Below are 16,004 nucleotides of genomic sequence, written 5' to 3' on the forward strand. Positions count from 1 at the left end.
TGCTGAGGCCCTCAGAAGTGACCCAGGCACCAAAGGGGTTACAATCCCAGGCAGCGAAGGCACACAAGTCAAAGCCTCCCTGTATATGGATGACGTGGCTGTCTTCTGCTCGGACCTCTTGTCTATTTGCAGGCTCGTCCAAGTCTGTGAGCAGTTTGAGCTAGCCTCGGGAGCCAAAGTCAACCAGGGCAAGAGTGAGGCCATGTTCTTTGGGAACTGGGCTGACAGATCCCTTGTTCCCTTCACCATCAGGGCAGATTACCTTAAGGTGCTGGAGATATGGTTTGGAGCGGCAAGGGCATGCGCCAAAAACTGGGACAATCACATCACCAAAGCCAGGCAAAAATTGGGCTTGTGAGAGCAACGCTCCTTCTCTATCACCGAAAAAACCTTGTGATCTGATGCGAGGTGCTGTCCGTGTTGTTGTACATGGCGCAGGTGTGGCCAATCCCCAAATCCTGTGCAGCAGCAGTGACCCAAGCCATCTTCAAATTTATCTGGAGATTAAAGATGGATTGCATCCAGAGGGAAGCGATGCACAAATCTCCAGAGAATGGAGGGAAAAACATTCCCAACGCTGCCCTCATCCTGATGGCCACCTTTGTGTGCGGCTGCATCAAGCTGTGTGTAGATCCTCGGTACACTAGCAGCAAGTGTCACTACTTTTTGAGGTTCTACCTGTCCCAAGTGTTGCAGAGGATGGGTCTGGCCACACTGCCACGGTACGCTCCAAGCAGTTGGACTGTACCACAGCACCTGTCCTTAGTGGAGAAATTTTTCCGCAAACACGCCTTTGACCACGTGGCGATTAAGCAGTGGTCAGTTGTGAGCAATAGGTAAAGATGCTGTTAACACATGTATCTGTAGAGCATAGAGAAATAGCTTAAAGTTAAGTAGACTGGATATAGTCAGGCACATTGATAACCCACATTATGGAAACAACTGTGAGTTAAGTCACAAACATAGGACATAAGGTTCGATGCTGCTAACACAGCAATAGTTAGGGATAATAAAAAGACTGCCTGTGATGTGGAGATAACACCAGAGATGTGATGTGCAGTGAAGCATACACCACATCCTGCAGGAATGTAAGAGGCCAAGTTACAAAAAGCAAATGGTCTGCAAGATGTGTTGTTTTTACAACTAAGCATAAAAGGGGGAAAAGGTCACTGAGATGGTTGGGACAGCAGTGATTAAGTTGGCAAAGGATTGATTACCGCCAATCTGAACTGGACATGTAACAGTGTTAGATAAGATGGATGAGTTTACTAATGCACTTTTGTGAAAACAGGAGACATTGTTAGATGAGTAGAGGGGATGACACCTCGAGCCAATAGGGGAATGACAACACATAGATGGGACAGGGACCACCAATTAGGGGAGAACAACATATTGCAAAGCCATTACAATGCTTGTAAAAAAAGTATAAAATGTGCTGCAAATCTACGTAAGGTGCGCCTATTTCGCTAGACACCCGGTCTTGCAAGAACGTCAAATAAAATCTTGCTCCTTCAGAGCTTGACTTGACTAAATTGTTTAACTGTGAGCTGTGTTTCTCACATCAGTGCACAATGTCCTCGAGGCCCTGAGAGAAAAGGACATGGCGGATCCTATTGGATGGTTCCCTGAGCAGACTGTCAGTAGCATCTGGCAGACTGCCTCATCACCAGAACTCTCAAAAAAGCACCAAGACCTTGCTTGGCTGGTGGTGAGAAGGGCACTCCCCGTCAGATCCTTTTATGCACGCTTGAGATCTCAACATCGCTGCACGCTGCCCTCGAAACAGCTGTGGGCTGATGAAACGATCACATACCTCCTTGTGAAATGTGTCTTTGCAAAGAAGGTCTGCAGTGAGATGCAGTGGTATTTGTCGAGGTTCATCCCAAGCCGCTCGGTAACACATGACTCTGTGCTCTACAGGTGTTTCCAGGGACCCTGATGGAGGGTCATTAACTCGGTGAAGGATGCACTTTGGTCTGCGTGAAACTTGCTGATCTTCCAGTTGAAAGATTTGTCCTTGACTGACTGTTGCACACTGGCATATTCCAAGGTCCAGGACTATGTGCTGAGGGATGCGCTGAAGCTTGGAGCAGCTGCTGCAAAGGACAATGGTGAAAGGCCACACTGTAAAGCCTTTCAACTGAGGCAGACTGAGGGCCTGGTAACTGCAGAATACCCTCAGCCTGCATAACTGTGTGTCAATCTGAAAAATAACAGCACACAGTAAAATCTGAGGCATGTATGTAGTTCTAAGTTTTGAAATGTAATGACTGTAATATCTTTTAAATAAAAAAACAGTATTGTACTGGAAAAATTATTCTTTTTTGCACTGTTTGTAATTTTTTGATCTGTCCATTTGCAATAGTTTATTTCAGAGTTTTCTTTATGAATAAAGTATATTTTTGAAATAAAAAAATTCTCAGCCTTTTGGCTAAGATCAAGTGTAGTACTGACATACTGTATTTGGTTGAAGTCATTAGGTTACATTTTAGCTTAATTTGAAGCAATTTTCAAAAGCGGCCTTTTGGCTTACATGCAAATGAGATTGAGCCTTAGGGGAGGTGTAATGCCTACTCCAATCAGCTTGGATCATGTAGACCGAGCCTAAAAGACAGGAGGCGAGAGTCCTTTCTTGTCAGCTTGGATTGGGAATATCTCACTTGTTGAAAGTTTGAATTGGACTTGATTGAATTGGATTTAAAAAAATTCTCAACAAATTAATAGCAGCTCTCAAAGCAGCATTTCTTCACTATTGTCAAGATTACACATAAGTGGTATTTGAACCTACAAATCTTTGATTGAGAAATGACATGGTTTCCAAGTGCATTTGCAATCTGTCAATTTGTTTCTTTAATGATTATAATATGCACCATAGCAGATGGTGAAATTTGAAATTAATAAAAGAAAGACAGAGGAGATGTCAGGGGTAAGTTTTTCACTCAGAGGGTGGTGGGTGAGTGGAATTGGCTGCCGTTGGTGGTGGTGGAGGCAAATTTGATAGGGTCTTTTAAAAGACTTCTGGATGAGTACATGGGCCTTAATAGGATCGAGGGTTATAGATAAGCCTAGTAGGTAAGATAATGATCGGCGCAACTTGTGGGCTGAAGGGCCTGTTTGTGCTGTGGTTTTTCTATGATTCTAAATCTGGAATTAAAAGTCTAATGGTGGCCATGAAAAACCCACCCAGTTCATGAATGTCCTTATCTGGTCTGGCCTACATGTGACTTCAGATCCACAGCAATGTGGTTGACTTAAATATCCCCAGGGATGGGCAATAACTGTTGGCTCAGCCAACGATGCCCACATCCCGTGAATAAATAAAAACAAAATATGAGGCAATGTATTTTTAAATATGATTATGCTGTAATTGATATTAGAAAATTACAAAGTTATTTATGGAGCACCACAGAATTAAATTCAAAAATAACTCTGAGGTCAGAAAAATTAATGCATCAAACTGTACTACCTGAAAAGCAGATAATGAGATCTACGATGTGCAGAATCACTGTTGAAGTGAGGGAACTTATGTGACAGTGCAGATTTTTCTGACTTATTCAATCCATTGGCAGAAGATGGGATTTCATGTGGTCTATTCCATATGGTATCCTTTGTGAAAAAGACCTTGTTGTAGGTAATAATTTGTATTTATTAGCAGAAGTTTCCTTCAAAAACAAAATTCATACATTTACAAATAATTTGGGGTGCTATTAGATGAAAAACAATTTTGTGTGAAATATAAAACATCTGTGCTGGGTTGAAAATAATTATAACTGTTCATTTCATGAAACAATTAAAAAATATAATTGAAAAAGTAACCTGGTAGAAAAGAGTTAATATGTAAAGCCTAAAAATGCTGTAAATATTCAGAAGGTTACAAAGTATCTGTTGAGGAAGGCAAGATGGCACAGGGTGGCAGTGGTTAGCACAGCAAACCTTAAGCGCCAGGGACCCGGGTTCAATTGCAGCCTCGGGTCACTGTCTGTGTGGAGTTTGCACATTCTCCCCTTGTTTGTGTGGGCTCCCTCTGAGTGCTCCAGTTTCCTCCCACAGTCCAAAAGGTGTGTGGGTTAGATTGATTGGCTATGCTAAATTGACCCTAGTATCAGGGGGATTAGCAGGTTAAATATATGGGTTACAGGAATAGGGCCTAGGTGGGATTGCAGTTGGTACAGAATCAATGGGCCAAATGGCCTTGTCTGTACTGTAGGATTCTATGGTTCTATGATCTATCTAGGGCTAATGTTTGATCTTTTGTCAGAAACCAAAACTTTAACCTATCTTCCTCCCAACATATACTGTTTGCCCAGCTGAGTATTTTTTGCATTTTCTGATTTTATTTCAGACTTCCAGAATCTGCTGTATTTTAATTTTTGTTCTGTAAATAAAAGGGTTTGGACCCAACCATGTAAAACGTTTGAGGTTTTAAGTTGAAACTTCCATTTGGAGAAGTTTCATCAGTTGAATTTTATACCAAAGCGAGGCTCTCCAGTTTAAAACTGATACAACTTGTCCTTTTCTAGAAAGCACACCTGTTAAGCTCTGTAAATAACAGCCAGACAAAATCATTGTTTATGGTCCAAATCTACGGAATTTAAAATGTTATAACTGAAGAAACACCTGAAAATGTTGACATCGTTGGGTACCACATGTTCTGAGAGATATTGTCGGCCGCACAATTTGGAAATTATTAGTACAATTAACAACTCAGGAGAGAGAGTGATGGCACGGTGATATCATCACTGGATGAATTATCCAGAGACCCAGCGTAAATCTTTAGGGGCTGAAGTTCGAAGCCCACCATGGCAGATGGTGAAATTTAATTCAATTAAAAAACAATATGTGGAATTAAAAGTCTAACGATGACCATGAAACAACTGTCGATTGTTGGCAGGTTTACACTAGAAGTTTGCAGCTGGCAACAGGAGAGTTGGGGTGGAGTGGGGAGATTATCATCAGAGAGAGGAGGCCTCACTTGTCAGGAGATATAATGGAGCATTTGGGGTGAGGCTGGGTGCAGCAGTTTAGCTGGGGGACCAGAGAGAAGCATTCCCGTTCCTTCTAGTTCACAAGCAATACTATAAAAGGCACTTATCTGCTGGATCCAACAATTTGCATCTCCCTAGAGCTGCAGGGTTTTCGAGAACTCGGCAATCCAACCTGCAGCCATTAAAACCTAATAAAACCAGTAAAATATACCATGTAACTTCATTAACATACTAAAACTATTGACCTGCCTCCAGGGAGCGGGCTACTTACCCGCCTCCATTCCTTCCACCCATCCTGATTAAACTGGAACGAGGTGCATTAAGGTTCGTGTTTCAGATTTTTAAGAACTCAACCTCCATGCCTTGTCTGAGGGGCTAAAATTCCACCTCCCCCCAAATCCCCATTCTTAATTATAAAATTGAAACTTTATTCAGTTCAATCCCAAAACACAGATTATGTTTATTGCGGAGAATTTAAATAAATTAGGGAAGAGATTCATGAAACACGAACAATCATTGTGAGGAAGGCAATGGGCACTGGGGAGGTACCAAAGATTAATAACCTACTCATGTGATGCCCACATGCAAAAAGGTGACAAAGCAGACACAATCAAATTGCTTCCATTCCATATAAATTAATCTAACTGACCATAAGTAAACCTGAGGATTTTCTGTAGTGCAGCAATCTGGTAAACAACAATCCCCATGATCCAGAAAGGATAGGTTCTGTCTGATTAGCCCCTCTCAGCTTCTTTGAGGAAGGGACAATGCAAATGAATCTTGCTGAGCACAGCGATATGATATTCTTGACTTCAGGAGGCTAAGTTTCTCAAAGTTCCTGTTACATCCTTGAAAGTAAGCCCATAAGATTCCTGAAGCGTGTGGTTGTTTTCAGGAGTTGGAGAGTGACCAGTTTAGAACCAGTTTAGCGTGTGAAAAAAAAATGTCCTGTCTGCTACTTATAACACAACCTTTTGTTTCAGATTCTAGTCCGAGAATCTTTAGTCACGGATATTGTAATTTCTAATCTTAGCAGTTTTTGATGAATGTTTCTGTTTTATTCCAGTAGTAATTTGATGGTGAGGTTTTGCCTTCTTGTGAACATTAGCTTTAGCGTCTTGCAAGATGTAGATTGGTTCCATTCCAGCTTTCTGTGTGACTGTGGTATCTTGGCTCAGCAGCACCAATTCTGCCTTATTCCCACGTTTTCTTAAATCAACATCATCTAGAAAAAGAAACTTTTGTTGAAAAAAAAGTGTGCTTGAAACTGTTTATTTTCCATCAGTTACTAATTTAATACATAAATCTAGAAGGTTTCTCATACTGTCCATTGTTACACAGTGGGGAGTGACAAGTCCAGGGCCTGATTTTTTGCTCCTGGGTTGGAAGCGCAGAATGGGATATTCTCTGGCTCCAGAAATCTGGCCTAGAGAAAGTATCCCGGAAGTTTTGTGCTGTACCGCTGAGCTTCTCCAGGAGTCAGTCCGAGTAACCCCGGAATGAGTGTCGATGTTGCCAGGTGCAGAGGCGGGCTGGGTGGGGGCTTGTTTCTGTGCTGCAGCACATTATTGAAGTTGTTTAAAGAACTACATAAAACAGCCCCCACCTCTCACAACCCCTCCACACTCTTCATGCTCCATTCATGCCCCTGTGCCCACTCCATGGTCCCTCATACCCTCCATGCCGATGCATGGCCCCAAACCACTCCCAATCACCCTTCCAGTCCCTATGCCAACTTAGTGCCAATCCATGCCCTGCACCCTTAGACCTACCATGCCAACTGACCCAGAATGCACCATGAACAGACCTCAGGAGCCATGCTGAGATAAATAATATAAAGTTTGAAGTCTCTATTGCAGATTTTATTTTTGGTTAAAAACCCCTCATTCTTAAAAAATATATTTAGTACATTTACATTTTTTCACTACATAAACCCTTATAAAAACAAACATTTCTTCAAGCACATAATCCCTAAATTAACTAAATTATGAGTCATAATTCTTGATCATCACAAGGCTGTACAAGGGTGACAGTTCTGTATAGTGATACATTTTAAAGTCAAGGAAACTTAACCATTCGTCAGTCTTTGGGAATTCTGAATTTCACCTGTAAACCTGATCTTTATGGTTCACCCCTAGTTGCCCTGACAAGATGGCAGTGGGCTTCCTAGTCCAGTTTGCTCTTGCTGCTCCCCTCCCTATCCCTAACACAGAATCAAACTTCCCCAAGGTTTCCCCTATTCCAGTCCTGAAATCATAACTTCTATCCTCCCTGATGCCAGTTCTGAGCATATCTTGTCCATGAAACACATCTTTCCTATCCTCACTAGACTGCTGACAACTCAATTTACCTTCCTAACTCATAATAGCTGATATTGGAAATAGTTCCTGTTCCTCAGATACTATTATTCTCCTTTTCAATCTGCCATCATCATCCCCTTCCTCAAAAAAGACCTCTGACCCCCCCTCTTGTTCTTAAAAAACCACCACCCATCTCAAAAAATACCTACTTCCTTCTTTGTAATGTTCCCCCCTCTGCCCCTTGCCTTAGCACGTGTCATCTGTGCTTTACCTGTGAAATCGATTATTCCAATGCCTCCGTGGACAGCCTCTCATCTTCCATCCGAAACTTCTATTTTGCAATAAATGCTGTACATCTTCACTCTTGTGCTTACTGACCATACTGGCTTCCTGTCACAAACACTACAATTTAAAAAATTCTCAATTTTGAGTGCAAATCCCTCCATGCCTTCACCTCTCCCGATCTCTAAACCTCCTTGAGCCATACAACCTAAACTCGATGTTCTGCCTTTTATCCATCCTTACTTCCTTCACTCCACCATTTCAGCCATGTCATCAGCCACTCTGGTCTGAACGTCCATCACCTAAATCATTCTGCTTCACTTCTCATTAGGATTCTCGTCAAAACAATCATCTGAATAAGCTGTTGGTTAACTGTGTTAATGTGTCTTTGGGCTCAATGTCAAATTTTGTCTGATAATCAACCCTGGGAAGTATTTCATAGAATCCCTACAATGCAGAAGGAGGCTATTCAGTCCATCAAGTCTGCACCAACCACAATCCCACCCAGGCCCTATCCCCATAATCCTACTTATTTACCCTACTAATCCCCTGATATTCTGGTCAATTTAGCATAGCCAATCAACCTAACTCACACATCTTTGGACTGTGGAAGGAAAACAGTGCACCTGGAGGAAACCCATACAAACAAGGGGAGAATGTGCAAACCCTACACAGACAGTGCCCCAAGCCAGAAATCAAACCCGGGTCCCTGTTACTGTGAGGCAGTAGTGCTAACCACTGTGCCATCGACCCACCCTTGAAATGTTTTACTATGTTACAGGCACTGTATAAATGTTCAAAAGCAAAATACTGCGAGTGCTGGAAATCTGAAATAAAAACACAAAGATGCTGGAAAAACCTCAACAAATGTGTTTAGAAACAAGAGTTATCATTTCAGGTCGAGATGACCTTTCTTATAAAGATCAGATGTTGTTAAATAAGCAGAGCTGCCGTGAGAAAATGCAAAAGTCTGAGATCAAGTACCAACCAACTCAAAAACATCTTCTTCCCTTCTTCCTTAGCTAGGCTGTGATCTTTCTCCACACCCTAGCTACGACTGTAACACTACATTGTGCGGTCTTTCCTTTCCTTCTCAATGAACTGTATTCTTTGTCTGTATAGCATGCAATACTTTTCACTGTACACTAATACATATGACAATAATAAATCAAATCAAAGTGCTTGGAGAGGGCAGGACAATCCCTATTTCAGGGAAAAGCCACTCTGGACTTTTAGTACCTGCCAATGATCTTTTCTGGCCAGAAGCAATAAAAAAGGAATACTTAACTTTGGAACAAGCTCCTTCTCTAATCAGTAAATATAATTTTAATGCCAGCCATTCTGTACATTCTCTAATCTGTTTTATCATTGGCGTCTTTAATAAAAATGCTTTTATTGCTAATGAAACCCAGATCATACCACTTGCAAATCAAGAGTGCAATTTTAAAGAGAATATTTGTCTACAGTAGCTTTTCCAGTGAGTTCTTAATTCTGAGTCTGTGCTGTGTTAGTTCACTGGGGTGATAGTCACTTGCTTTATATAGGGGAGATGGTGATGTTGTAGTAATGTCACTGGACAGGATATTCAATGTCCCAGGTTAATCACCTGGGGAATGGGTTCAAATGTCAATTGGTGGAATTTTAAAACAATTAATTAATAAATCTGGAATTGAAGTCTAGTCTTAGTAATGGTGACCTCAAAACTGTCAATGTTGTAAAAACTCATCTTGTTTGCAAATGTCCTTTAGGGAAGGAAATCTATCATTTTTCTCTGGTCCAGCTTAATGTGACTCTAGACTCACAGCAATGTGGTTGACTCTTAGCTGCCCACGTGGTTCAACATGTCACTCAGTTTAAGGGCAAGAAATGCTGGCCATGCTGGTAACAACCACAAGAATTAAAAAAAAACTAGGGAAGATTTAGGTTTGTCAAGTTCATGTTCAGGTTCAAGATTTAGATTTGTCAGGCTGCATGGAGGTCGGTCACCAGTGGAGCGCCCCAGGGATCTGTTCTGGGACCCTTGCTGTTTGTAATTTTCATAAATGACCTGGATGAGGAAGTGGAAGGATGGGTTGGTAAGTTTGCCGATGACACGAAGGTTGGTGGTGTTGTGGATAGTTTGGAGGGAAGTCAGAAGTTGCAGTGTGACATAGATAGGATGCAAGACTGGGCGGAGAAGTGGCAGATGGACTTCAACCCAGATAAGTGTATAGTGGTCCATTTTGGGAGGTCAAATGGGATGAAGGAGTATAATACCAAGGGTAAGACTCTTAGCAGTGTAGAGGATCAGAAAGACCTTGGGGTCCGGGTCCACAGGACTCTTAAATCGACCTCGCAGGTAGAGGATGTGGTTAAGAAGGCGTATGGTGTACTGGGCTTTATCAATCGAGGGACTGAGTTTAGGAGTTGGGCAATAATGCTGCAGCTTTATAAGACCCTAGTCAGACCCCTCAGTTCTGTGCTCAGTTCTGGTTGCCTCATAACAGGAGGGATGTGGAAGCTATTGAAAGGGTGCAAAGGAGATTTACAAGGATGTTGCCTGGATTGGGTGATGAGGATAGGTTGAGGGAACTTGGTCTTTTCTCCTTGGAGAGACGAAGGATGAGAGGTGACCTGATAGAGGTGTATAAGATGTTGAGAGATATTGATCGGGTGGATTCTCAGAGGCTTTTTCCCGGGGCTGAAATGGTTGCTACGAAAGGACACAGGTTTAAGGTGATGGGGACTAGGTACAGAGGAGATGTCAGGGGTAAGTTTTTCACTCAGAGGGTGGTGAATGAGTGGAATCGGCTGCCATCGGTGGTGGTGGAGGCAAATTCGATAGGGTCTTTTAAGAGACTTCTGGATGAGTACATGGGACTTAATAGGATTGAGGGTTATAGGTAAGCCTTGTAGGTAGTGATATGATCGGTGCAACTTGTGGGCTGAAGGGCCTGTTTGTGCTGTAGTTTTTCTATGTTCTATGTTTCAACAACCCAATCACAAGTACATATCTGTGAACATTAGATTAGAATCAGGGATGGGTATGATCTGTTTTGCTTTAAAGGCCTGTTTGAAACATACAGAACATTCAACGTGCGTGAGATATCAAAATATGACAGGACTGACTGAATTATACTCCATTAAGAAGTAGCTCCCAACAGGGCATTAGGTGATTTTGCCATTGGTGAGTATTTATTTTTATACTGCTTGTGATCATTCTGGACCTTATACAGTAACTGAGAAAGAAACACTTGCATTTATACAAAGCCTTTCACAACCTTAGGACTTCTGAAGTTGCTTTGCCATCATTTAAATACTTTTGAAACGCTGTAATATAGTAAATATAATACTCAAATTTAATGTCATATTTACACTTGTAACGGTATAAATGCAGTTCAAAAATCTCTTCTAGAGTTACTGAATCCAAAGCTACACTGATTCCGCTAATTTCAAGTTAACATATCTGCTTTCATTTAACACTAAGAGCTGAAATTTTGCCAAAACATGACACAAGGTAGAGCCATGCCAAAGCCACTGATTGGCATGATGCTGAACATTTGATTTGTATACAATATGTATCTGCAGATAACAACTACCCATACTGGTTGATCTGACATCTTCCAAAATGGAAGATTCCAAACATGAGCAGGAATATAGACATTAAAGTATAAGAAACAGGAGCAAGGGGAGGACATACGGCCCCTGGACTTCGTGCTTCTTCTATTCAAAAACATCATGGCTGATTTTGACTTCAATGCCAATTTCCTGTCCAATCCTTTAAATCCCCAAAATCTATTTGTGGTGATTGTCCCTTGAAGGACCAAATTGATAGAGTAAGGATTACATGATCACTAATTGGGGAGCACTGATAGGTATCACCCTAGTGAGCTTGGGCCCCTATCCTCAAGTCATCTTGGGAACTGATTGCAGACATGAGGCTGCAAGTCTCTATATAGTCTTAACCTGTAAATAAATGAGTTATATTTTCCCAAAACTGTTGAACGAGTATCCTATACATAATTGATCTTAGCCTTCAATATAATCAATGATTAACCATCCACATACTTCAGAAGTGGAAAATTCAAAAGCTGCACAAGTTCTGGATTACGAAATCTCTCCTCACCTAAGCCCTAAGTAGGTAAAATGTTAGAATCCGTCATCAAGGAGGAAATAGCGAGGCATCTTGAGGGGAATTGCTTGATAGAGCAGACGCAGCACGGTTTCGTTAAGGGGAAGTCGGGTCTGACAAATTTATTGGAGTTCTATGAGGATGTGTCTAGGGCGGTGGATAGAGGAGAGCCAGTGGATGTGGTCTTTCTTGATTTTCAGAAGGCATTTGACAAGGTACCTCACAAGAGGTTATTGCAGAAGGTAAGGGGGCATGGAGTTGGGGGTCGGGTGTTAGCGTGGATAGAGGATTGGCTGTCAAATAGGAGGCAGAGAGTGGGGGTTAATGGGTGCTATTCGGATTGGTGGTTGGTGACTAGTGGAGTGCCCCAGGGGTCGGTGCTGGGGCCTCAGCTATTTACCATTTATATAGATGATCTGGAGGAGGGAACCGAGTACATGGTGTCGAAATTTGCTGATGACACCAAGATTGGGGGAACGGCAAATTGTGCGGAGGGTGTGGAGAGTCTGCAGAAGGATCTAGATAGACTGGGCGAATGGGCCAGGAACTGGCAAATGGAATTTAATGTTGGCAAGTGCGAGGTGGTCCACTTTGGTAGGAAGAATGGTAGGAAGGACTATTACTTATGTGGCAAAAAACTGCAGCAGGTGACGGTGCAGAGGGACCTCGGGGTCCTTGTGCATGAGTCGCAAAAACCCAGCTTGCAGGTGCAGCAGGTGGTCAGGAAGGCTAATGGGATGCTGGCCTTCATAGCGAGGGGGATTGAATATAAAAGTAGGGAGGTCTTGCTGCAGCTGTATAGGGCATTGGTGAGGCCACAGCTGGAGTACTGTGTGCAGTTTTGGTTGCCGCACTTACGCAAGGATATTTTGGCCTTGGAGGGAGTGCAGAGGAGGTTTACTAGACTGATACCGGAGTTGAGGGGGTTGAGCTATGAGGAGAGGCTGAATAAACTAGGCTTGTGCTCGTTAGAGTTTAGAAGAATGAGGGGAGATCTCATTGAGACATATAAGATGATGAATGGGATGGATAGGATAGAGGTGGAGAGACTCTTCCCGCTCAGAAAGGACAATAGGACTAGGGGGTACAGCCTCAAGATAAAGGGGGCGTGGTTTAGAACGGAGTTGAGGAGGAACTTCTTCACTCAAAGGGTGGTGAATCTCTGGAATTCTCTGCCCGTTGAAGTGGTGGAGGCTGCCTCGCTAAATATTTTTAAGACGCGGGTTGATGGGTTTTTGATAAGCGAGGGGATTAAGGGTTATGGGGAGAGGGCAGGAATGTGGAACTGAGCCACGACAGATCAGCCATGATCTTATTGAATGGTGGGGCAGGCTCAAAGGGCTAGATGGCTCCTATTTCTTATGTTCTTATGTTCTAAGTGGCTGACTCTTTGTTCTGAGACTGTGCCACCCAATCTGAAACATTCCAGTTGGGCAAAAAGCCTTTTGGCATCTAAAATAGGTCCTAATCAGCTGCAATTTCCTCCAACTAACCACTGAAGACCAAAGCCATTGGTCTAGCCTCTGTCAAAAACTATTGCCTCACCATGCTTTTTCACACAGTTCCTTTAACATTTTTTCCTGTTTCTCTGTAACAAGATTCAATCACATTTAATCACAGTCAATTTTATCTTAGCTTGGACAATCTTATTTTAATGCATTGGTCTCATTAATTCTGACTTTGAATTTCTCGAGCTGCAACAGATAAGATGAACAAAATAAAACATTTGAAAAACTACAAACTTCGTCTAAATAGAGGAAGGTTTAAGCTTTTTAAATAATGACTTTTAGGATAATTTACTCTTTCACCTCTGCTCTTGAAATGATACAATTTGACTCAATCTGATGATTTAATCCAAGTCCTAAGTAGGTATTGTAAACTTGCCAAAAACACTAGCCAAGGCCACTATTTAAATTTTTATTGTGTTCCTAGTGAACCAGAAAGTCCTGGAAGGCTTTTCTGAGCCCCACAAGAAAAACTCAAGCCCTTTTGTTGCCCAGCTCCCCGCTGCCCTGCCTACCACCTCACTACTGGACCACAATTTCATTGTCAAGCACCAACAATCCACTTATCTTGAGCAAGGGACCATTTCTTTGGGACCCCGGTGGCAGCCTCCTGCCAGTCAATTTAAACAGTGGGGGAGCTACTTCCAGTCAACTTAGCTGTTTTGGTTGGAAAGCTAGCAGGCAGCATACTAATGAGGCTCAGAAAGTAAGGAACAGCCAAGCCTGTTTCATGCCAATCCTGATCACCCTGCTGCTCACTTTACCACATTCCTATCAGAGAGATAAAAACGAGAACATATATTCTAGGTGTTTTGATTGTACACAGTTGGCCAACTACCTCTGGGTATTTTCTGCATATCTACAGTATGTAATTCACCACCTGTTACCAGTTTGCACTTTCCATTTATTTATTTGCTCAGGGGAACCCATTATTTTCCTGATTCATTATTCATGGTTCATCATGCACATGTTCTTCACATTTATGAAACGGTTCTGCTTCCCAGTACAGTCAAACTGCTCACACAAAATTCACGATTGACAACAATTTCCAAACAACGCTTCCAGTTCTATCATCGGTTTGTAAAGACAGGAAATCAGCAGCTGCCTGACCTCTTTTGGGTTTTGTTATCTTTATAAAGGTGAGAAATAAAACCTTTTTCATGTCATTTTTCCCTTCGGAATGGATAAATGTTAATTACTGGATTATGCACTGCATTTTTCTCTCACTTAATTCCTTTACCCCACAAGGTCTTGTTCGACAACGCCAATGTCTTGCTGTTATAATACTGATTCCCTCCAGTCCAGTGTCCATTGGAAATGTGTACCTCAAACCCAGCAAAAAATCCTTTTCAAAATAGATTCCTGATTACCAGAATGCATAATATTCCCATGTGTACACCAAAACAAGTAATTACCTATTCCATCTTATTTAGCAAAAGCTGTTAGACAAAAAAAATTAATTGCTGTGCTTGTGTTTACATAAAATTGAAAATGTAATCTACATAAATAATGGGCTTCAGCTATCTACAGAATTTTATGGCAGCTGAATTTAAGCTGTCAAATGGAAGTGGTTCAGGATCTCAATAAAAGGCAAAACAAAAATCAGTTTCTGAACATCTTGTTCATTCTTTTTCTATGTAGAACCCTGCAGAAATTATACTGTTTGCCTACGACTTGAAATGTCTTGAGAAACATTTTATTCGTATTGAATTTTACACTAGTGTAATTTAAAATAAATTAAAGAGTAGTTTGCTGGAAAATGGCAGTTGATGTCGTTGCAAAATTGTGTAATGAATTTACAATGTCATATTTCTAAATTGAAAGATCTCTCTTCTGTCTGAAACTTGTTGCATAATTCACCTAGTGCAAGTCAGGCTAGTCTAGAATATTGCAGTCACCCCATATGCTGAGCTACAGATATTTGCTAGTCTTGCAAAGTCGGTTAATCATTTATTCAGTCAGGTTGGCTGCTGATAGGCAGCGGTTCCCTGAGCATGATCTAAAGTGTCATGATTATTTCAAACAGCTCCCAAAATTGATAACCTTTCTACCCAGTCCAGAGACAGTGTGTGCAATCTAACTGTTCCCAAGATAAGTCTCTGTAGACCTAAAACAAACAAATGCTTGACCTGAAATATGCAACAAAGTAAAATTCAATTCAATCTCAGGAATAAAGCTGCAATTTTGTTGCAAAGTTTTGATTTGAAATTCAGCAGAAATGGTTGCATGAATGAGTAAATGCGTATTGAACTGTTAAGACCCAAGGGGCTCCGCACGCACCATGCCTGAAGAAAATAAACTCCAAGCTTCCAAGAAGGGCGCCAAAAAAAGCCCAGAAGAAACCGGCAACGACAAATGGTAAGAACAGGAGGAAGTCCAGGAAGGACAGTTACAGTCTGTACATCTACAAAGTGATGAAGCAGGTTCACTCCGACACCCGCATCTCCTCCAAGGCCATGAGCGTCGTGAACTCCTTTGTTAACGACATCTTCAAGTGCATCGCGGGTGAGGCTTCCCGCCTGGCTCATTACAACAAACGCAACACCATCAGCTCCCGGGAGATCCAGACCACCGTGCGCCTGCTGCTGCCCGGGGAACTGGCCAAGCACGCCGTGTCGGAGGGGACAAAGGCGGTGACCAAGTACACCAGCTCCAAATAAAACTGTGCAATGCACTGAAAAAAATACACTCAACATTGAGGCTAATCTCAGCCATGAAAGTTGTTGAATATCATCCAGTAGTCTGAGCTATGGTTGCTGCTCGTGGTCACCACATAATGGGTAGGATTTTAAGGATGGCGAGAAATTGGCACTCGCCACCT

The 16,004-nt window shown here is 42.0% G+C and overlaps 1 protein-coding gene, 1 long non-coding RNA gene and 1 pseudogene across 7 annotated transcripts in view; 2 read left to right on the forward strand and 1 right to left on the reverse strand.

Annotated features, from left to right (window-relative positions):
* The window catches only part of LOC145356288 (uncharacterized), a 36,940-nt gene extending 34,919 nt beyond the window's left edge, over nucleotides 1–2,021 (forward strand). The window contains exon 3 of one of the 2 annotated variants that reach the window (XR_013889110.1): nucleotides 1,921–2,021. This is a non-coding gene — a long non-coding RNA (uncharacterized LOC145356288). The remainder of the gene's footprint in view (nucleotides 1–1,920) is intronic. The other variant, XR_013889111.1, reaches the window with a different exon arrangement.
* The window catches only part of ccdc57 (coiled-coil domain containing 57), a 206,771-nt gene that overhangs the window by 15,223 nt on the left and 175,544 nt on the right, over nucleotides 1–16,004 (reverse strand). For 3 of the 5 annotated variants that reach the window (XM_080208852.1, XM_080208853.1, XM_080208851.1), the window contains one exon: nucleotides 3,290–6,210. In XM_080208852.1, the coding sequence (XP_080064978.1) occupies nucleotides 5,987–6,210 (224 nt within the window). In that variant the 3' untranslated portion in view covers nucleotides 3,290–5,986. Of the gene's footprint in view, nucleotides 1–2,152; nucleotides 2,204–3,289; nucleotides 6,211–16,004 lie in introns of those variants that run through there. The other 2 variants (XR_013889109.1, XR_013889108.1) reach the window with 2 other exon arrangements.
* On the forward strand, nucleotides 2,412–2,555 carry LOC145356721 (U2 spliceosomal RNA; annotated as a pseudogene).

Source organism: Carcharhinus amblyrhynchos, chromosome 21 (genome assembly GCF_965287045.1).
Source record: "Carcharhinus amblyrhynchos chromosome 21, sCarAmb.v2.hapA, whole genome shotgun sequence".
Lineage (NCBI taxonomy): Eukaryota > Metazoa > Chordata > Chondrichthyes > Carcharhiniformes > Carcharhinidae > Carcharhinus > Carcharhinus amblyrhynchos.